The 17,414-nt window shown below is 39.7% G+C and overlaps 1 protein-coding gene across 1 annotated transcript; it reads left to right on the top strand.

Annotated features, from left to right (window-relative positions):
* Nucleotides 1–4,283: 4,283 nt before the first annotated feature.
* LOC113534104 (kelch-like protein 28) lies at nucleotides 4,284–17,152 on the top strand. The gene is made up of 6 exons (XM_026926704.3): nucleotides 4,284–4,434; nucleotides 7,502–7,762; nucleotides 7,935–8,572; nucleotides 8,774–9,217; nucleotides 11,133–11,341; nucleotides 14,342–17,152. The coding sequence occupies exons 2-6, from the start codon at nucleotides 7,502–7,504 to the stop codon at nucleotides 14,503–14,505; spliced, it is 1,716 nt and encodes a 571-aa protein (XP_026782505.1). The 5' UTR covers nucleotides 4,284–4,434; the 3' UTR covers nucleotides 14,506–17,152.
* Nucleotides 17,153–17,414: the final 262 nt, after the last annotated feature.

Genomic DNA, 17,414 nt, shown 5'->3' with positions numbered 1-17,414 from the left:
TAGTGTCATTATCCATCTGTACATTGAAGAACTGTCCTATAGGTTTTGCAGACTTTGACTGAATCTGAGCAGAAAGTATAGCTCTATACACTTCAGAATTCATCCTGCTACTTCTATCAGTAATCACATCATCAATAAACACCAGTGACCCAGTTCCATTGGCCACAAATGACCACAAATCCCCACAGCCACGCTCCAAAATCTAGTGGAAAGCCTTCCCAGAAGCGTGGAGGTTATTACAACAGCAAAGAGGGACTAAATCTGGAATGGGATGTTCAACAAGCACATATGGGTGTGATGGTTAGGTGTCCACAAACTTTTGGCCATATAATGTACAGTGAATATGTAAAGTGACTTAAAGTCACTCAGGCAAACTCAGATAAAGTGACAGATTGTGACTTACATACAGATAATACCTTCATTTATCTTATTATCAGTGTACAGTTTGTCCCACTGAAAATGTGTTGTTTGTCCAAGTGTACAGCAAAAAAAAAATGTACATGTACAAATAACAGCAATAATAATAGTCCAATAAAATGCACTCTTCTCTCTTTTGTCAGGGAAGCGCTTCCTCGCCCTGAAGGCCAACACAGCATATGAGAGTGAGAAGGAGGCCATCCCCACAGACCATTCGGTCCCTCAACCAGGACAACACCTAGGACTATCTATACATAGACATATAAATACAGACCTTGGATTTCTCTGCACAACACCCACACACCCAACATTCCTGTCAGTACACATGGCATATCCTGTATTTATAAATATTTATTGCATTGTTAGCTTTTTCACTGCAACTACCTGAGCTGAATGATGCACAGCATTGTATTGCACATACAACTGCACATATCTGCACTTTATACCACATACAGGTCATACATTTTTTTGCATCTTTTCTATATATTTTTTTTCTATTTCTATGTAAGTAAATTCACCAGACAGTTGTAAAAGGCATTTCACTGCACGTTGTATTGTGTATAGATGTGTGTGACCAACAAAACACTATTTGATTTGTTTTGAAATAATACTGATACTTACTATTTTACATACTATTCTGTACACCTACCATATGCAATATGACGTATGTATGTTTTATACTAGTGCACAGCTAATTAGCTATACCTAATTAGCTAATACCTTAATTTATCCCTTTTATCAGGTACATACAATATATGTACTTTTGGTGGGTACTGACAAGTTCATCTGTTGCTAGGTACAGTATGTCAGCCACCTTCTACCCTGTTATTAAGTGGAAAGGGATCACCAAAGTATCACCACCAGATATTACTTGGATGGTGGACCATTCTCGGCAAAGCAGTGGCACATGGGAGTGATATGGTAGAGTGTGTGAAGCTGGAATAATTCTACAGGACCCAACAGCTAAAGGATCTGGGTAACTCTCTGCATGGAGATCATTCAGGTGTTTATTCATTATTCAATCACCTTCTCGACATCTCAGAACTGAACTACTGCAGACTCACTCCTGACACGTCATGCCCTGCGTGTCAACCGACCACTGCAACCAATGGCTTCCTGTACCTAGCCACATCAGATTTAAAACACTGATACATGCCTCATAGCCAAAAATGGACCAGTCCCCTCTTAACTGAAGACACCATGTTCCCTTCAAGGCTCTAGCACAACTCTAACCCACCATCACAGATACAAGCAAGTCACGCGTCTTCTCGGTACTGGCACCCAGGTGCTGGAATGACCTGATCCATTTACACTAATGCAAAACCCACTGATATAGCACTGCCATGTCAGTGTCACTGCTGTGCTGAAAATGGTCCACCAATCAAATAATATCTGGTCAGCAGTGATCATACGGTGGTCACTTCACACTAACAAACAGGGTAGAAGAGGGCTGCATTCAGTAACTCTATACCCACTGCATATATACTGTATTTAAAATTATAATATGTATGTAGAAATACTAATCAAATTATATAAATGAAGGCAAAAAAAACATTTTAATCACTTTATTCATATACTAGATACCCTCCAGCTACAACACTGTGCTACTACCCTCTATATTATGTACAATATGCTTATACATACAAAAAGGAATAAGCATACATGCTTGTACTGTATTTTTTAATGTTGTGAAATGTGTATTTTATGCTTGTGCATGTTCACATGCTGATTTGCCATGTCTAATTGCAGTGTATACTAAAATAAAATTTTTTCTACATTATGCCAGTTTAATGCAGGTAATGCATGATTGCTGTGTCTCCTCTGGACAGTGGCTTCAGATGTTTTTTTTTTTTTTTTTTTTTTTTTGAAAGCATGATTATACCTCAAATTAAATAAGACAAAATTTCCAATACAGTACAATATTTCTATGGCTAAGCTAATCAATTTCAAACTAATGTTAAAAGGCATAATACTTTTAGCTTTCACATAGACTAACAGATGGAGAACCTAAGTAAACCTAATAGACCTGATCACAGGATTGTGCTAAATGACACTTGAACTCTTAAATAATTTTGTCTAATATAATTTTACTCATATCAGAATAAGACTTATGCAGAACGTATGCGAACCAGTGTGTGGTTGAAATATGTGGATGAGGCTAAGAAAAGTAATTTGGCACATGGAAAATGTTACTTTTGAGAAAATGATTGATAAATGTAACACTGGCAATGAAGAGAATCCTAGAAAACAAATAATCTCTTATCATGAATCATTACATTATACAGGAATTGTCTACTATATGGACCAAACCCTGGTCCTGTAGTACTCCCTGTCCTGCACATTTGAGTGTTTTCCCTTCTCCCAATCACACTTGATTAAACTAATCAGTTAATTAACGCTGAGTTGAAGTGGAAGTAGAGAGAGTAGAGAGAGTAGAGAAAACACTAAAATGTACAGGGACAGGGAGTACTCCAGGACCAGGGTTAGGAACCTGTCATATGGACTACTTAATAAACTTTCCAATGACATACAATTCAGTATAGGGATATTTAAACATCTGTTGTTTTTCTGTTAGGGGTGTAACAATCGGCGACTTTGATTGATCCAGTAACGTTTGATTGAACGAGATGAAGTGAATTGAATCGAGGCAACAATCATAAATTGATTGTTATCAATTATACTTTTCAATTATTATTGAAAAAGTACAGTAACTCTAACACTTTGAAAATAGTCCTTCTCTACGTTAACATCATTTGTGAATTAATGGTAGGATAACCACAGATTCTGAAGAAGGTTGGTCACATATCGATTGGAGGCTACTAAACTGAATCTCATCATATTGTATTGTTTCAGGGGTACTGTCAAAAATCGAATAGCTGCTTTAAGAACTGGAATCATATTGTATTGAAGCAGATTCAGTGGTATTGTCAGAAATTTAATAGCTGCTTTAAGAACTGAAATTATATTATACTGAAGCAGATTCAGTGGTATTGTCAAAAATCAAACTGTTGCCTTAAGAACTGAAATTATATTATACTGAAGCAGATCCAGTGGTATTGTCAAAAATCAAACTGTTGCCTTAAGAACTGAAATTATATTATACTGAAGCAGATCCAGTGGTATTGTCAAAAATCAAACTGTTGCCTTAAGAACTGAAATTATATTATACTGAAGCAGATTCAGGGGTATTGTCAGAAATCGAATCTTTGCCTTAAGAACTGGGATCATATTGTATTGAAGCAGATTTAGTGGTATTGCGAAAAAATCAAATCATTGCCTTAGGAACTGGAATCATATTGAAGCCTGAGGTTTACACCCCTAACTGCTGAATGTTTGGTGTTGTTACAGTAATTGTGTACAAAGGTATATGAAAAAGGTGCCCTATTTATGTCAATAAAAATGACAATACCTGTGTTGACAATACCTATGTTGTTTTTTATACTGTATTACTTACCTCCTCATCAGGGTTTTTTTTTTTCTTTAGACTGCTAGTACTCTTAGTCCCTGACCTACTGATGTATCAGGATGCATTTATAGATAATGACTTCTGTAAGCACTTCTGGACAAGGGTGTCTGCTATACGCCATACATGTAAACATTATTATTATTATTATTATTATTATTATTATTATTATTATTATTATGGTGGAGTAAAAAAAATCCAGAAATCACAGAAATGTCAGTTGAAAGCTTTTAGAGTGTCTGTGCTTGCAGATACAACTTCAGCTGTATCAGTTGAACATTTCTGTAGAATAAGTAATATACACGTGTTATGGCGTGATTGCGTGATGGTGCGGTTTTCTCATGTTTTCGTCAGACGCGTGAGGTTTTTTTTATTTTTTATTTTTTTTTGCTCTCCGTGGTCCCGGAAGTGACGCAGGGCGAACCTCCTTTTTGTGTTTGTTTTGCAGACAGACGCTGGAGGCTTCTTCCACTGGTGCCGTGTAAGACCTCCACTAGCGCAATATATCTCCCTCTCTCCCTCACTCACACGTCCGAGAGCAGCCCTGGATACAGGTACTCACCAGCACTTCATTCACACCTTTAATCTTTACAACCCCAGCGGGGAACAGAACAGCACGGATTCAGTGCTCGACTAGCTTTGTTGCTAACGCTAGTGGATGTAGCCTAGCAATGTTTATTTTTAGCAACAGTTGTAGCTAGCCAACGGTAGCCTCTAACAGCTAGCATGTTAGCAAGCTAATTTTAGCCGCCTAGCTAAAGTTAACTCAGAATTCAGATAGGTGATTTGGTTGTCCTTCGTGGATAGCTACTGTTAATGTTAATGCTCTTTTTATTTTGAAGTGATATTAACTGAGCTGTTAACTAATAAACGGTGTGTTTTCGGAGTCTTGTAGCTTTTGGCATCATGAAGGCTGTTAAAATGTCATTTTTCAGGTAGCTGTAATTGCGTTTTCTAGGTTCTAGCCAACAACAAAGTCTTTTTAAAGGTGCAACAGTCAATATTTTTCATTTCTTACCGATACAAATAATGTGTAAAATTATGTAGAAATGCTAAAAAAAATAGTTTAAGCCATTGTATCAGAACAAGTGTATTATATAGCTTAAAAAAACCCAGTTTGAAAACCTGCCTTCCGGTCCGGAATGTGTGTTTGTATTTGGATTGGCCTCTTGTCAGTCATTTTGTAGACACGCCCCCAACACCCCTTCACATCCTCCAATCATTATGAGGAGAAGTTGCATGTGTATAGAGTTGTAACTTGGTTTTCAAGCAGTCGAGCCCTTGTATTTTCAAGATTGTGCTTGTAATTGGTGTCATGACAGTTCTTGCTAATGGTAACTCGAGTTGACCCACTGGAAGTTTGGGAGCGGAGCTTTGTGTGGGCCCACGCCCATTTCCACACATATACACAAAGCCCCCAAATCTCTCACCCCCAGAAGTGACAACTCTATAAACATGCAACTTTTCATAATGATTTATAAGGATGTGAAGGGGCGTTGGGGGCGTGTCTATCAAATGACTGACAAGAGGTCAATCCAGATTCAAACAACGCTTCCAGACCAGAAGGCAGGTTTCCAAATTGTTTTTTATTTTCTGACTCAAGTACGCATATTACCACACAGTCTGTTATAAAATCTGGCTAAGATTTTACCTAGATCATCTCGTACAGTGTCACAAGTATCTAAATAATCAGTAATCTCAATAATCTTAATCGGACAAAATAAAACCAGCTTTATGCCTAATGAAATCCAAAAAGTGGCTCATAGGTGGGGCGTTTGATTGATGATATTCATATTTTTAGCTTAAAAACTTATGAAATATTTCTTCTATCACCATTAATAGCTTTTGCTTTATAGGTTTACTTATCTTCGACTAACCTACAAATTTGTTGCAATATAAACTTTAGGAGTATGACAAGTTTTAAAAAGACTTTCATTCGGTCTGTGTAATATAACCGTCCTTTTGCAGAGATGCTATGCCTACAGCACCAGTATTTATTGTTGACACACAGGGCTGGGTGAAGGAGGAGCACACGCAAATAATACTGCCCTGTTATGTCCCGGGCTGTTAGAACCTATTGTGTCCGCTTTAAAGAAAAAAAATAAAATGATGTAAACTGTAAATGCAGCTCCTTCTGTACAATTACAATGATGACACAAGATAAAGGATGCACAAATCTGTTGAAACAGTGCAGGTTTGGTCTTGCCTGGTACAGTGTGTGGCATGTTTTATGCCGTGAACACGTGTTAAGGCTGTTACACGCTAAGCGATTTTAGCCACGATTTCCCAGTCACCAAATAATTCTCGTGTAGTCTGAACAGTTCTCCAATGTGATTTTCTCAAGGCTCCAATATATTGAAGTGTGTTTGATTTTCTGAGCGAATAATTAACAGTGTAACTAGTAGCAAGAACAGCATTGAGAAACAGCCAATGAGAATCCAAGAGGAAGGAGGAAATCAAGTCCATCTGTCGTAATGTGCAGCAGATCCCTGAATCCAGTTTACCATTCTTTGTATTTGTTTGTATGGGAGGGCCAGAGCAAAATGTAAACACAATAATATTACTATAATTTCCATACTGATCGGAAGGTTGGGAGTTCGAGCTGCTGCTGTTGGGCCCTTGAGCAGCGCCCTTAACCACATCTGCTCCAGGGGCTCCATATCATGGCTGACCCTGCACTCAGACCCCAGCTTGTGAGCAATCTGGGTTATGCGAAAAACTGCATTTCATTGGCTCTGTACTCTGCACAATGACAATAAAGTTGAATCTAATCTAATAAGAAATTGTCAAACCCAAATGGTTGTTAGGAACAGCAAAAATGAACAACAACAAACGCAGCATGATTCCTGGCAGGGCACAGTATAAAAAAATAGCTACTTTATTTGCACTATACCTCCAGTTCTCTTTGCAGAACAGACAATCCTTGCTGCCCATGTCTCCCCAACCAAACATTTTTCACTTATATTTACTTATTTCTGTACAAAATCATGACAAAATTGAATGATAGACAGCTCTTGTGTTTATTTTTGCAAAAAGGTGGGATTTGGGGATGCAGCATGCTCATCTGTGATCAAAGACTGTTAGTGCTTGTGTGGTGTGCACACCCCAATGTTAACCAAACAACTGATTGCAAGCGTTTTGAAAGTTGTGTAGTGTGAACTCTGCATGATCATGGTGACCGACACAATGACAGTCATGCATGTAAGCGTGAAAGTCCACCATTTTGAACATTTTATATAAATTGTCAACAGAAGCTTGCAGAGAGATAGTCAGTTACTACGAGAATAGCAGTGCTGTGTATCAGCCAGTACTCTGAGCTATAGGGTCATTATTATGTAAAAAAATAAATTTAAAAAAGGGAAGACCAATAAAGTCAACACTATGTCACATGCACTGTCAGCCTCAGTAACGCCACATGCGCACTCTGCCACAACGTTTCAGTGGCTCAGCAGTCAGAATTGTAAGTTACCTAATTATGATGGACAGACATTACAAACTGTGCAGTCAAATTCTTCCTGCGTTCAGCTTTTAATTTCGACAGAAATTATTCGACGTCTGTAGCTGAGGGTGCCAAGCACTTCGAAAGCTAATAAATACTGCCGTGCATATGTTTCTTAACAGATGGACCAGCAGGCCCAGTCCTATATGCTTGCCAGTCTGACACGGCCTCACTCAGAGCAGCTGCTGCAAGGCCTACAGCTGTTACGGCAAGATCACGAACTGTGCGACATCGTGCTACGAGTGGGCGATGCCAAGATCCATGCACACAAAGTGGTGCTGGCCAGCATCAGCCCATACTTCAAGGCCATGTTTACAGGCAATCTGTCAGAGAAGGAGACCTCAGAGGTTGAGTTTCAGTGCATTGATGAAGCTGCACTACAGGTAACGCACGAACTGGTTCACACCAATTCACCTGAATAAAGTGCCGAATAGATTAACAGTGAAAGTGGCATCTCAATACGAGGGCTGGAGCGCATTGAAGTTTTTTCAGAAGTAGCATAATTACTTGATTATAAAGTGTGCAGTCCTTAAACGTTGCTGTCATGCTTTTTAGGCCATCGTGGAATATGCGTACACAGGAACGGTTTTCATCTCGCAGGAAACAGTGGAGTCTCTCCTTCCAGCTGCCAATCTCCTCCAGGTGAAACTTGTGCTAAAAGAGTGCTGCAGCTTCCTGGAGAGCCAGCTAGATGCCGCAAACTGCATCGGCATCTCGCGCTTCGCTGAGACATACGGCTGCCATGACCTTTGTCTAGCAGCCACCAAGTTTATCTGCGAGAACTTTGAGGAGGTCTGCCGGACAGAGGAGTTCTTCGAGCTGACCAGGGAGGAGCTGGATGAGATCGTGTCCAGTGATTGCCTCAAAGTGCTCACGGAGGAGACGGTCTTTTATGCGCTTGAGTCTTGGATCAAGTATGACCTGAGTGAGAGGCAGCAGTACCTGGCCCAGTTACTACACAGCGTGCGGCTGCCTTTGCTCAGTGTGAAGTTTCTGACGCGCCTCTACGAAGCCAATCACCTCGTCCGGGATGACCACGCGTGCAAACATCTTCTCAACGAGGCCCTTAAATATCATTTCATGCCAGAGCACAGGCTTTCCTACCAGACAGTGCTGTCCACCAGACCACGCTGTGCACCAAAGGTTCTTGTTGCAGTAGGAGGCAAGGCGGGACTTTTTGCCACTTTGGAAAGGTGAGCAGTGAAATGTGAGCAGAGTAAACATTCATACATGGAGCCATTTCTAAATTTGTGAAAATTTTTATCCACAAATATTATTGTTATAGGGTTTAGGGATGCACATGGGTATTTGATACTGTGCTGTTAGGGAGTCGTTGGATACTGAAGTTTATCACTCTAATTTATCTCTGTGTTTTGTTGCTCACACTTTGGCAGTATGGAGATGTACTTCCCTCAGACAGACTCGTGGATTGGCCTGGCCCCGCTCAGCATGCCCCGCTGTGAGTTCGGCGTTGCCGTCCTGGACCAGAAGGTGTATGTGGTGGGTGGTATTGCCACACACATGCGCCAGGGCATCAGCTACAGGCGGCATGAGAGCACTGTTGAGAGATGGGATCCAGACAGCAACACCTGGTCCTCGGTGGAGCGCATGGCAGAGTGCAGGAGCACGCTAGGGGTTGTAGTGTTAGCAGGGGAGCTTTATGCACTTGGGGGCTATGATGGTCAGTACTACCTCCAGTCGGTGGAGAAATATGTACCCAAAGTGAAAGAGTGGCAGCCTGTGGCACCCATGACCAAATCACGCAGTTGCTTTGCCAGCGCTGTGCTGAACGGCATGGTTTATGCTATCGGAGGCTACGGTCCTGCTCATATGAACAGGTAAGATATGGATGCTTCTCTTTAATATTTATCCAATGATGGGTAAATCAGTTTTCATTTTATCAAATGAAAAATTCAAGATTTTTCCTCCAACAATATTTCCTAATATCAGTACTGCATTATTTACATCCAAAGACAGTTTTATTAAGAAAAAATGGCCATCTTGTGATGTTTATAAAGTGACTTGCATTTAAAGCCCAGCGTGAATATATGCTCACTTATAACTTTATAGGGAACACCTAAGAAGTCATGCAATTATGTAATCAGCCAAACATGTGGCAGCAGTGCAATGCATAAAATCATGCAGATACGGGCAGGCAGCTTTGGGTAATGTTCACATCAACCATCAGAATGGGGGGAAAAAAATGTGATCTAAGTGATTCTAATTGCTGGTGCCAGAGTATTTCTGTAACTGCTGATTTCCTGGGATTTTCACAACAGTCTCTGGAGTTTACTCAGAATGGTGCAATAAAGAAAAAGCATCCAGTGAGTGGCAGTAGTGGACAGAAGCACCTTGTTGATTAGAGAAGACAACGGAGAATGGTTCGAGCTGACAGAAAGGCTACAGTAAGTCAGATGACCACTCCGTACGATTGTGGTGAGCAGAAAAGCATCTCAGAATGCACTGCACGTCGAACCTTGAGGCGGATGGGCTAAAACAGCAGAAGACCACGTTGGGTTCCAGTTCTGTCAGTCAAGAACAGAAAGCTGAGGCTGCAGTGGGCACTCACCAAAACTGGACAGTTGAAGACTGGAAAAGAACTTAGCCTGGTCTGATGAATCTCAATTTCTGCTGAGGCACACAGATGCTAGGGTCAGAATTTGGCACCAGCAAAGGGAAGCCCTACCCAGTATTAATATATGTTCCTAATAAAGTGCTCAGTAAGCGTAAGAGTATTTCCCTTGTTTTAAGTTTAAAAATAACTTTGCTTTGGAATTGATGTAAACTCAGCAATTCAAGGTTTTGCTTCTGTAAAGTGACATAGGTTGATTATGATAGTGGAAGAATTTCATAGACTAAAAAGTCTTACTCCTAGAACGTCATAGAATATATGAAATGATCTAGTAGAAGTGATTAAAAGGAGAGTCCTTGTGTCATTTTGCCGGTAGAACTGTCAAGCCAGGGAAATACAAAACAATATGGCAGATTAATAACGTACTAAGAAATTGAATTGTGTCTGCTCAGTCCAGTGACCTTTTAGACTGGTGGCCAAAGTGAATACGAATCTGTAACTTTCACTGCTTGTAGGTGTACACATGAGTTTCCTAGATCACGAGGTGCATTTTTAAAAGAATATTTCTAGGAGTGCCTTTCAGGGTGGGGAAAAAAAACATACAGGACATACAGGTAGAGAACACATTGGATCATGTCAAGGAGCTGGTTGCAAATGTGAAGTGGTTTTTTTATTATTATTATTAGTGTTCAGATCGCTAAAGACAAATCCACCAGAGGCATGAGAACAGGTGAGGCAAAAAGCAGAACACATTGTATTGTTCTATTACTGAAATAACTCAAGACTTTTCCAGTTGAGATCTGTGACCCCCATGACTTCACTCACTAGAGAGATCTTTTGTTGTGCTGTCTCCTTGACCAAGATTTCCCTCATGAGATAGTGTTTAGATATAGAGAGCACGCTGTCTCTGCAGGTTGGGAATTGCTTCTATGAACACATTTTTATGTTGGTGTGTTGTAATCATGGTGCCACACTGATTCTCAGCGAGTACACAGAATAAGTATACACAGTATAAATGCATCATTTAAGTAGGTTGGATTATTAATTTTGTTCTCTTAGGTTCATCAAACTGGTCTATTTTAATATGTTGGGACTGTAAATAATCTGGGAAAATGGAAACTGGATCTTGTTTACCTATAAACGCTTTTGTTAAAACCTTTTAATATTTTGTTTCTGTGCAGCGTGGAGCGCTATGACCCCAGCAAGGATTCCTGGGAAATGGTAGCACCCATGGCTAATAAAAGGATAAACTTTGGAGTGGGAGTCATGTTAGGGTTTATATTTGTCGTTGGTGGACATAATGGTGTATCACATTTGTCCAGCATTGAAAGATACGACCCTCACCAGAACCAGTGGACAGCATGTCGACCCATGAACGAACCCCGCACAGGTGAGAAATAATCCACTTACACTATATTGCCAAAAGTTTGTGGACAACTGACCATCACACCTGTATGTGTTCCTTCCCCAAATGGTTGCCACAAAGTTGGAAGCACATAATTGTCTATAAAGTGTTTGGGTGCTGTAACGTTAAAATTTCCCTTCATTGGAACTAAGAGGCCCAAACATGTTCCAGCACGACAATGCCCCTGTGCACAAAGCAAGGTCCTTGAAGACATGGTGTGCCAAGGTTGGAGTGGAAGAACTCGAGTGGCCTGAACCCTGACTTCAACCCCACTGAACACCTTTGCCATCTCTAACATCAGTCTCTGATCTCCCTGCTCTTGTGGCTGAATGGGCAAATTCCCACATCCACACTCCAAACTCTAGTGGAAAGCCTTCCCGGAAGAGTGGAGGTTATTATAACAGCAAAGCTGAGGCTAAATCTGGAATGGGATGTTCAAATTGCACATGGTTGTGATGGTCAGGTGTCGACAAACTGTTGGTCATATAGTGTATGTTTCTAACGGAAAGATTCTCCCCACAGTGGATTTCAGCTGTAAATAAATGTTAGCCTTCTTGTCTAAAAATGTTAAACTGTGCAGCGATGCAGTTTATCCTGTAGATATAAGAAGCTCCTCAAATGGCATACATTACATACTATTTTAGGTTAAGTAGGGACACTCAGTGAGATTTAAAATATTATTAATATTTGAGGACACTAAAATCTACAAAGAATGAAGACTGGAACACAGAGCAGAGCCACAAAAGGGAGCAAAAACACCGCTGGGCCACAAAACAACCACCCTAATACTTCCTACAGTGGCATTTATTAGTATTAGACCTACTATCTTTAAACATTTTCACTGCATTACTGTAAATAAGTGCACAATCTGCACAATGATGCGTAATTCAAAATTATCAATATGAAAAAAACGATATTACATATCACATTTAATTGTTATACATGTGGGTTTTTTTACATTCACAGACTTAACAATGCTTTTGTGAATCACTGAGCCCACAACTGCAGGCGCTGTGCACTCACCACATCTAATGAGAGGACTGGGCTTGTGCGTCTCACTGCAGCGTATCAAACTCAGCTCAGCTGTTACATCTATCCTAGGTCACTACTCTGATTTGATGCACAAAAGGGCACCGAACCCTGAATCCCAAAAACAAGTGCTATCAAACTGTTAGGTTTGTTGGTTTAGTCGGGTTCACTTAGTTCACTTATATCGCATTTCACGTAACATTTATGAGCGTAAAGCCCATTTTACACCAAAATATCTGTAAATATTATAAACATGCATTTGTTAATTTCTTAATTCATTGAGATTTTCACTTAGTTAGAATTTTCCCAATGTTTGAACCAATGTAAGCTTGCGCACTGCTGCAGACTGGAATATCATCCATGTGCTGTTAAGTTTATGGGCATACACTAATAAATAGAGCGTAAGTATTGCCGAAAGATTGCCTACCAATCTTTAAATCTTTAACACAATTTACGTAGGATCTTCACATTACCACTCAAAAATACACTTTATTCCCCCCAATAAAAAACAGCAGAAGAGCCATTCAGCAGATGAATCTGGAATGATTGACAGTTGCGCAGGTGTTTTGAACTCTTCGATGTTACAACACACTAGAAGCCCCGCCCCTCCCCCTCATCTCACATTTGTAACCTCTGAATTTTTACACTTGAAACATGCACTGATGCAGTGCCCTTTTTGTTTGAGTTTGTTAATGTAAAATAAAATCAATCAATCCCCAATAACCCTCTTCCCAAAAGGCCCAGTGGTTACCCCGCATATATACACGTACTGAAGTTTCTGCCTACTGCAAGTGATTTGTGAAAGGACTACATCAAAAATGTACTGTTTTTATACATCCGTCCACCCGTGTCCGGGGTTATGCATTCCTCCTCTTTAGGGTTGGCAGGTCCAATATTTAATTTGTAGTGATTCTAGCTAGAAATGATCACCATGCCACTGTGGTCAGGTGTAAAATGGGCATTAGAGAAGCTCCAGATTGAATGAAGGCTGATGAAATTTATTAAATAATAATAATCTGACAGTTTGAGAGCTTATGTACTAAGTAGTGTATAGTATGCCATTTGAAACAACACATTTAAGCTGTTTGTGGCACATATTTGATACACATCTCAATTTTGAGAATATACTATATATATTTGAAACTATAGTGCTGTGTAATCCATTGTACTCGTAAGTCGGAAAGTTCCAAGTCGATTTTCCTGAGTTCCGATTGACAATCGCTCCAGTACCCTGATTCCCAGAGCTAGTTTATATACAGTCAGGTCTATAAGTATTTGGACAGTGTCACAATTTTGGTAATTTTGCCCCTGTACACCACCACAATGGATTTGACATGAAGCAATCAAGATGCAATTGAAGTGTAGACTCTCAGCTTCAGTTCAAGGGGTTTAACAAAAATTTAGTAATTACAGCCATTTTTTTTCAGATTCCCTCCATTTTCACAAGCTCAAAAGTAATTGGACAAACTAACAATCATAAATATTAGGATTATTTTTAATACTTGGATGCAAATCCTTTGCAGTCAATGACTGCCTGAAATCTGGAACCCATGCTGAAATGCTGAGTTTCCTCCCTTGAGATGCTTTTCCAGGCCTTTACTGCAGCCACCTTCAGTTGCTGCTTGTTTATGGGTCTTTTTGCCTTCAGTTTTGTCTTCAGTAAGTGAAAAGCATGCTCATTTGGCTTGCTCATAAAATGATCTGTTACAGTGATCCTATCACGTTAGTAAAATTGGGCTGAAATCAGCCGAATTACGTTACAAATCTAAATTTACAAAGCTGTTAAAACACCTTTTCACAACAGTAAAGTAGACGCTGCCTGAGTTCCCGCCTTGGAATTCCAAGCTGAATGAAATTTCCTGTGCACTTTTCCGAGTTCCAAGTACAATGGATTGCAGCTTTAGCAGCATGTTCACGGAGCAGCCTTTTGATTATGCTGTGCATCTCTTAACACAGGGGTCGGCTCAGCCATCGTGGACAACTGCCTCTATGTGGTGGGGGGTCATTCAGGGTCATCGTACCTGAACACAGTGCAGCGCTATGACCCCATCTCAGACAGCTGGTTGGACTCCAGTGGCATGATGTACTGCCGCTGTAACTTTGGCCTTACTGCCCTTTGACCCCTGGGGCAGTTGTAGGGTACTTATTGTTGTTTGCATTTCTTTTATCTACTCCCGTTTCATCTTTGGAACTGCGTTCCTCAGAAGGTTGCTGCAGCTGTGTGGAAGCTGGTCCAGCACTTTTCTTTTCTGGATTTTGGGGTTTTAAAGAAGTAGAGGCAAAGGATCCGGAAGACGTTTTCCATAATGTGAGCAAAGAGACTTCTCCAAAGCTGCGTGGGCTCTGCAAAGGACTAGAAGGTGCTGAACGGCAGGAGACGTCAGTCACTTTGGGGTTTCTTGGGTGGCACTGTGGCATTTGTCTGTGGTAATGCCATTTATTCTCTGAGCACTCTTTTTAACCTAGCTACAGGTGCAGCTAGCACCTTTAATTTTTGTTTGTCTCCAGGTCTATGCCTGTAGATGATGTGTATGCATGTCATGGAAGGGATGAAATATTTGTGTGTGTATGTGTGTGTTCGGGGTATGTGTGTGTGTGTGTGCGCGCGCAGGACAAGCACTCAGGCTCGGGGTTGAAATCACCGACTGAGTTTGAAACGTCTGCATCTAAAGTAGTGCTTCACAAAAAAGTGGAAAAAACTTTATTCACACTTAAAAAGGGCTGCCTTTCTTTCAACGTGTATATACTTTGACTAAAGAATATAGATTATATCCTCCAGTGCATTGCCTGTAAATGTTATCTGCACTGGTGTGTGTGTGTGTGTGTGTGTGTGTGTGTGTGTGTGTGTGTGTGTGTGTGTGTGTGTGCGCGTGCGTGCGTGCGTGCATGTGTGGACTGAATATATTCATGTTTCACTGCAGTCTCTTAAGAATTCTTCCAAGTTCTACACATCTCTTCCTTGGTAGCTGTAGAACATTTGTTTTTAGTTTTGTCATAAATGTACTTATTTTGCCATGCCATGTCTTTATTCCACACCTTTTCTCTTTCAGGCGTTGAATGTGATCGTCTTTTTTTTTTTTTTTTTTAAACCATTGCAGAGGTGTGGGAGTTCAAAGTAAAAATCTACTGGTGCTAGTTAATAATTCAGGATTCATTTCTTTTGTCAGTCATTTCGCAAAAGCGTATTTGATATTATTTTTTAATTTGCATGTTTGTCATGTTCTTGTGTTATTTTTACATTGATTTAAAAAAAAAAAAAAAAGAAAAGATGCTCCATCAAGCCCTGTGCAATAACATCACTCTAATGAATTATGCCCAGCTCAGCAGCCGGAACTATAGCGTATAACGTATTCAGTTTGTCCACAGGATTATGCAGGGGTTTCTACAATAACCTCGTTCAATACAATTCTAACATTTCACATCCTGATCACGCAGACTGAAGCTAGTTAGCCTTTCGAATCCAAATCCTGACTGAGTTTTTCTAATATATGTAGTTTTTTTCTATATGAAGAAGTTCAATAGAATTCAATTAAATCCAACAAATGTAACTATGACCAAATATCAGGTTGTGTGAGCTTGACACGTTCATGTAAAAGAATAATAGCGTATGTTAGATTCAAGCAGTTCTGTTATTAATCATAATGCATATCGTCCTTTACATTTCTGCACCTGTTCTCTAAAACAGAGCCTTTATCAAATAAACTATAATGGCGTCAACACTTAGAAATACTGTCTAACGTATCCTGTAATCGTTCCTGCGTCTTCATGTGAAGTGATTAAAAGCTGGTTATATGACGTGACTGAAGGCTAATTTCCCACAGCTGAAAAGACTTCACTATGATCAGAAATAAATCAGAGAGCACTCTTTGAGACCAGGGACCTCTTGGAAAACTCTTCAATAAAATAACCTTTTTTTTAAAAAGCATAATTTAAAGGTGGAATAGTCAATATTTTTCCTATAATAGTTTATATAGTGTAGTGTATATAGTAATAGTTTAAGCCATTGTCTCAGAACAATGAATATAACACAGCTAAAAAATAAAAAAAAAAAAAAAAACAGTTTGGAAACCCACTTTCCAGGCTGGGAATTTGTATTTGCATTTGTACTGGCCACGTGCCAGTCATTTTATAGACACGCCCCCAACGCCCTTCACATCCTCAAATCATTATGAGGAGAAGTTTCATGTTTGTAGAGTTGTAACATGGCTTTGAATGTTCGATTGCGCTTGAAAGTGATGTCATGACAGTCCTTGCTAATGGTAACTCGAGTCGAACCACTAAATTTTAGGGGCGGAGCTTCGTGTATGTAAATGGATTGAAATAGAGGCGGGCTCAATGAGTAAAAAAAAATGTTACTCAAATCCACCCATTTAACCATTAGAGACAGTTGTTTTTCACAAATCTTACCTAATGCGCCTTCAAGACTAAATGTAATAGAAACACTTGCGTAGTCCTGTAATGTTTATTGTGCTGCAAATCATTTGGAAGCCATCCTCCCAAATTCAGTCTGTACGTAGGAATGCAGTGAGAAAGGGCTTACGTATTCAAAGCTCTTATGGTCCGCTATATAAACCTATAATCGGGCGAGAGAAGAACATATTTCCCTGAGTGGTTTTTGCACATGGGTGTAGTTACAAATGGAGCTCTGCATTGCACTTATTAAACACTTTAATACTTTGTGTGATATGTATATAATACATTTAAGTTGAAGGCATTTAAATGATGCAATAAGACCATTTTATTGTTTTTTTTTTTTTTTTTTTTTTGTTGAAAACAAAATGCTGTGACTGAAATATGTGGCTTTTTCTTTTTTTTTTTTTTTTTTGCCGAATTTGTTTCATACTGAGAATCAGATTTTGCCTTTATTCCTATTGTTCGGTACTGACATATGGAGCGCTTAAACATTTTTTCATAAAGCACTCAAATATCCATTTTTTTTCCTAAACTGTAATGAACACAACATTGGGTTTTGGATTACCAAAGCTAAGAGGCGTGAAATTAATTTCTAAGTGGTTCATTTTTTTCCCCT

Source organism: Pangasianodon hypophthalmus, chromosome 10 (genome assembly GCF_027358585.1).
Source record: "Pangasianodon hypophthalmus isolate fPanHyp1 chromosome 10, fPanHyp1.pri, whole genome shotgun sequence".
NCBI lineage: Eukaryota > Metazoa > Chordata > Actinopteri > Siluriformes > Pangasiidae > Pangasianodon > Pangasianodon hypophthalmus.
Note: the sequence above shows the minus strand (reverse complement) of the source record. Positions and strands in the feature narration are given on the sequence as shown.

Excerpts from the sequence above, each read along its gene's own strand:
- LOC113534104 (XM_026926704.3), top strand. The coding sequence starts at position 7,502 with ATGGACCAGCAGGCCCAGTCCTATATGCTTGCCAGTCTGACACGGCCT. Across the intron at positions 8,573-8,773 it reads CTTTTTGCCACTTTGGAAAG|TATGGAGATGTACTTCCCTC; the intron begins GTGAGCAGTGAA and ends ACACTTTGGCAG. Across the intron at positions 11,342-14,341 it reads CATGAACGAACCCCGCACAG|GGGTCGGCTCAGCCATCGTG; the intron begins GTGAGAAATAAT and ends CTCTTAACACAG.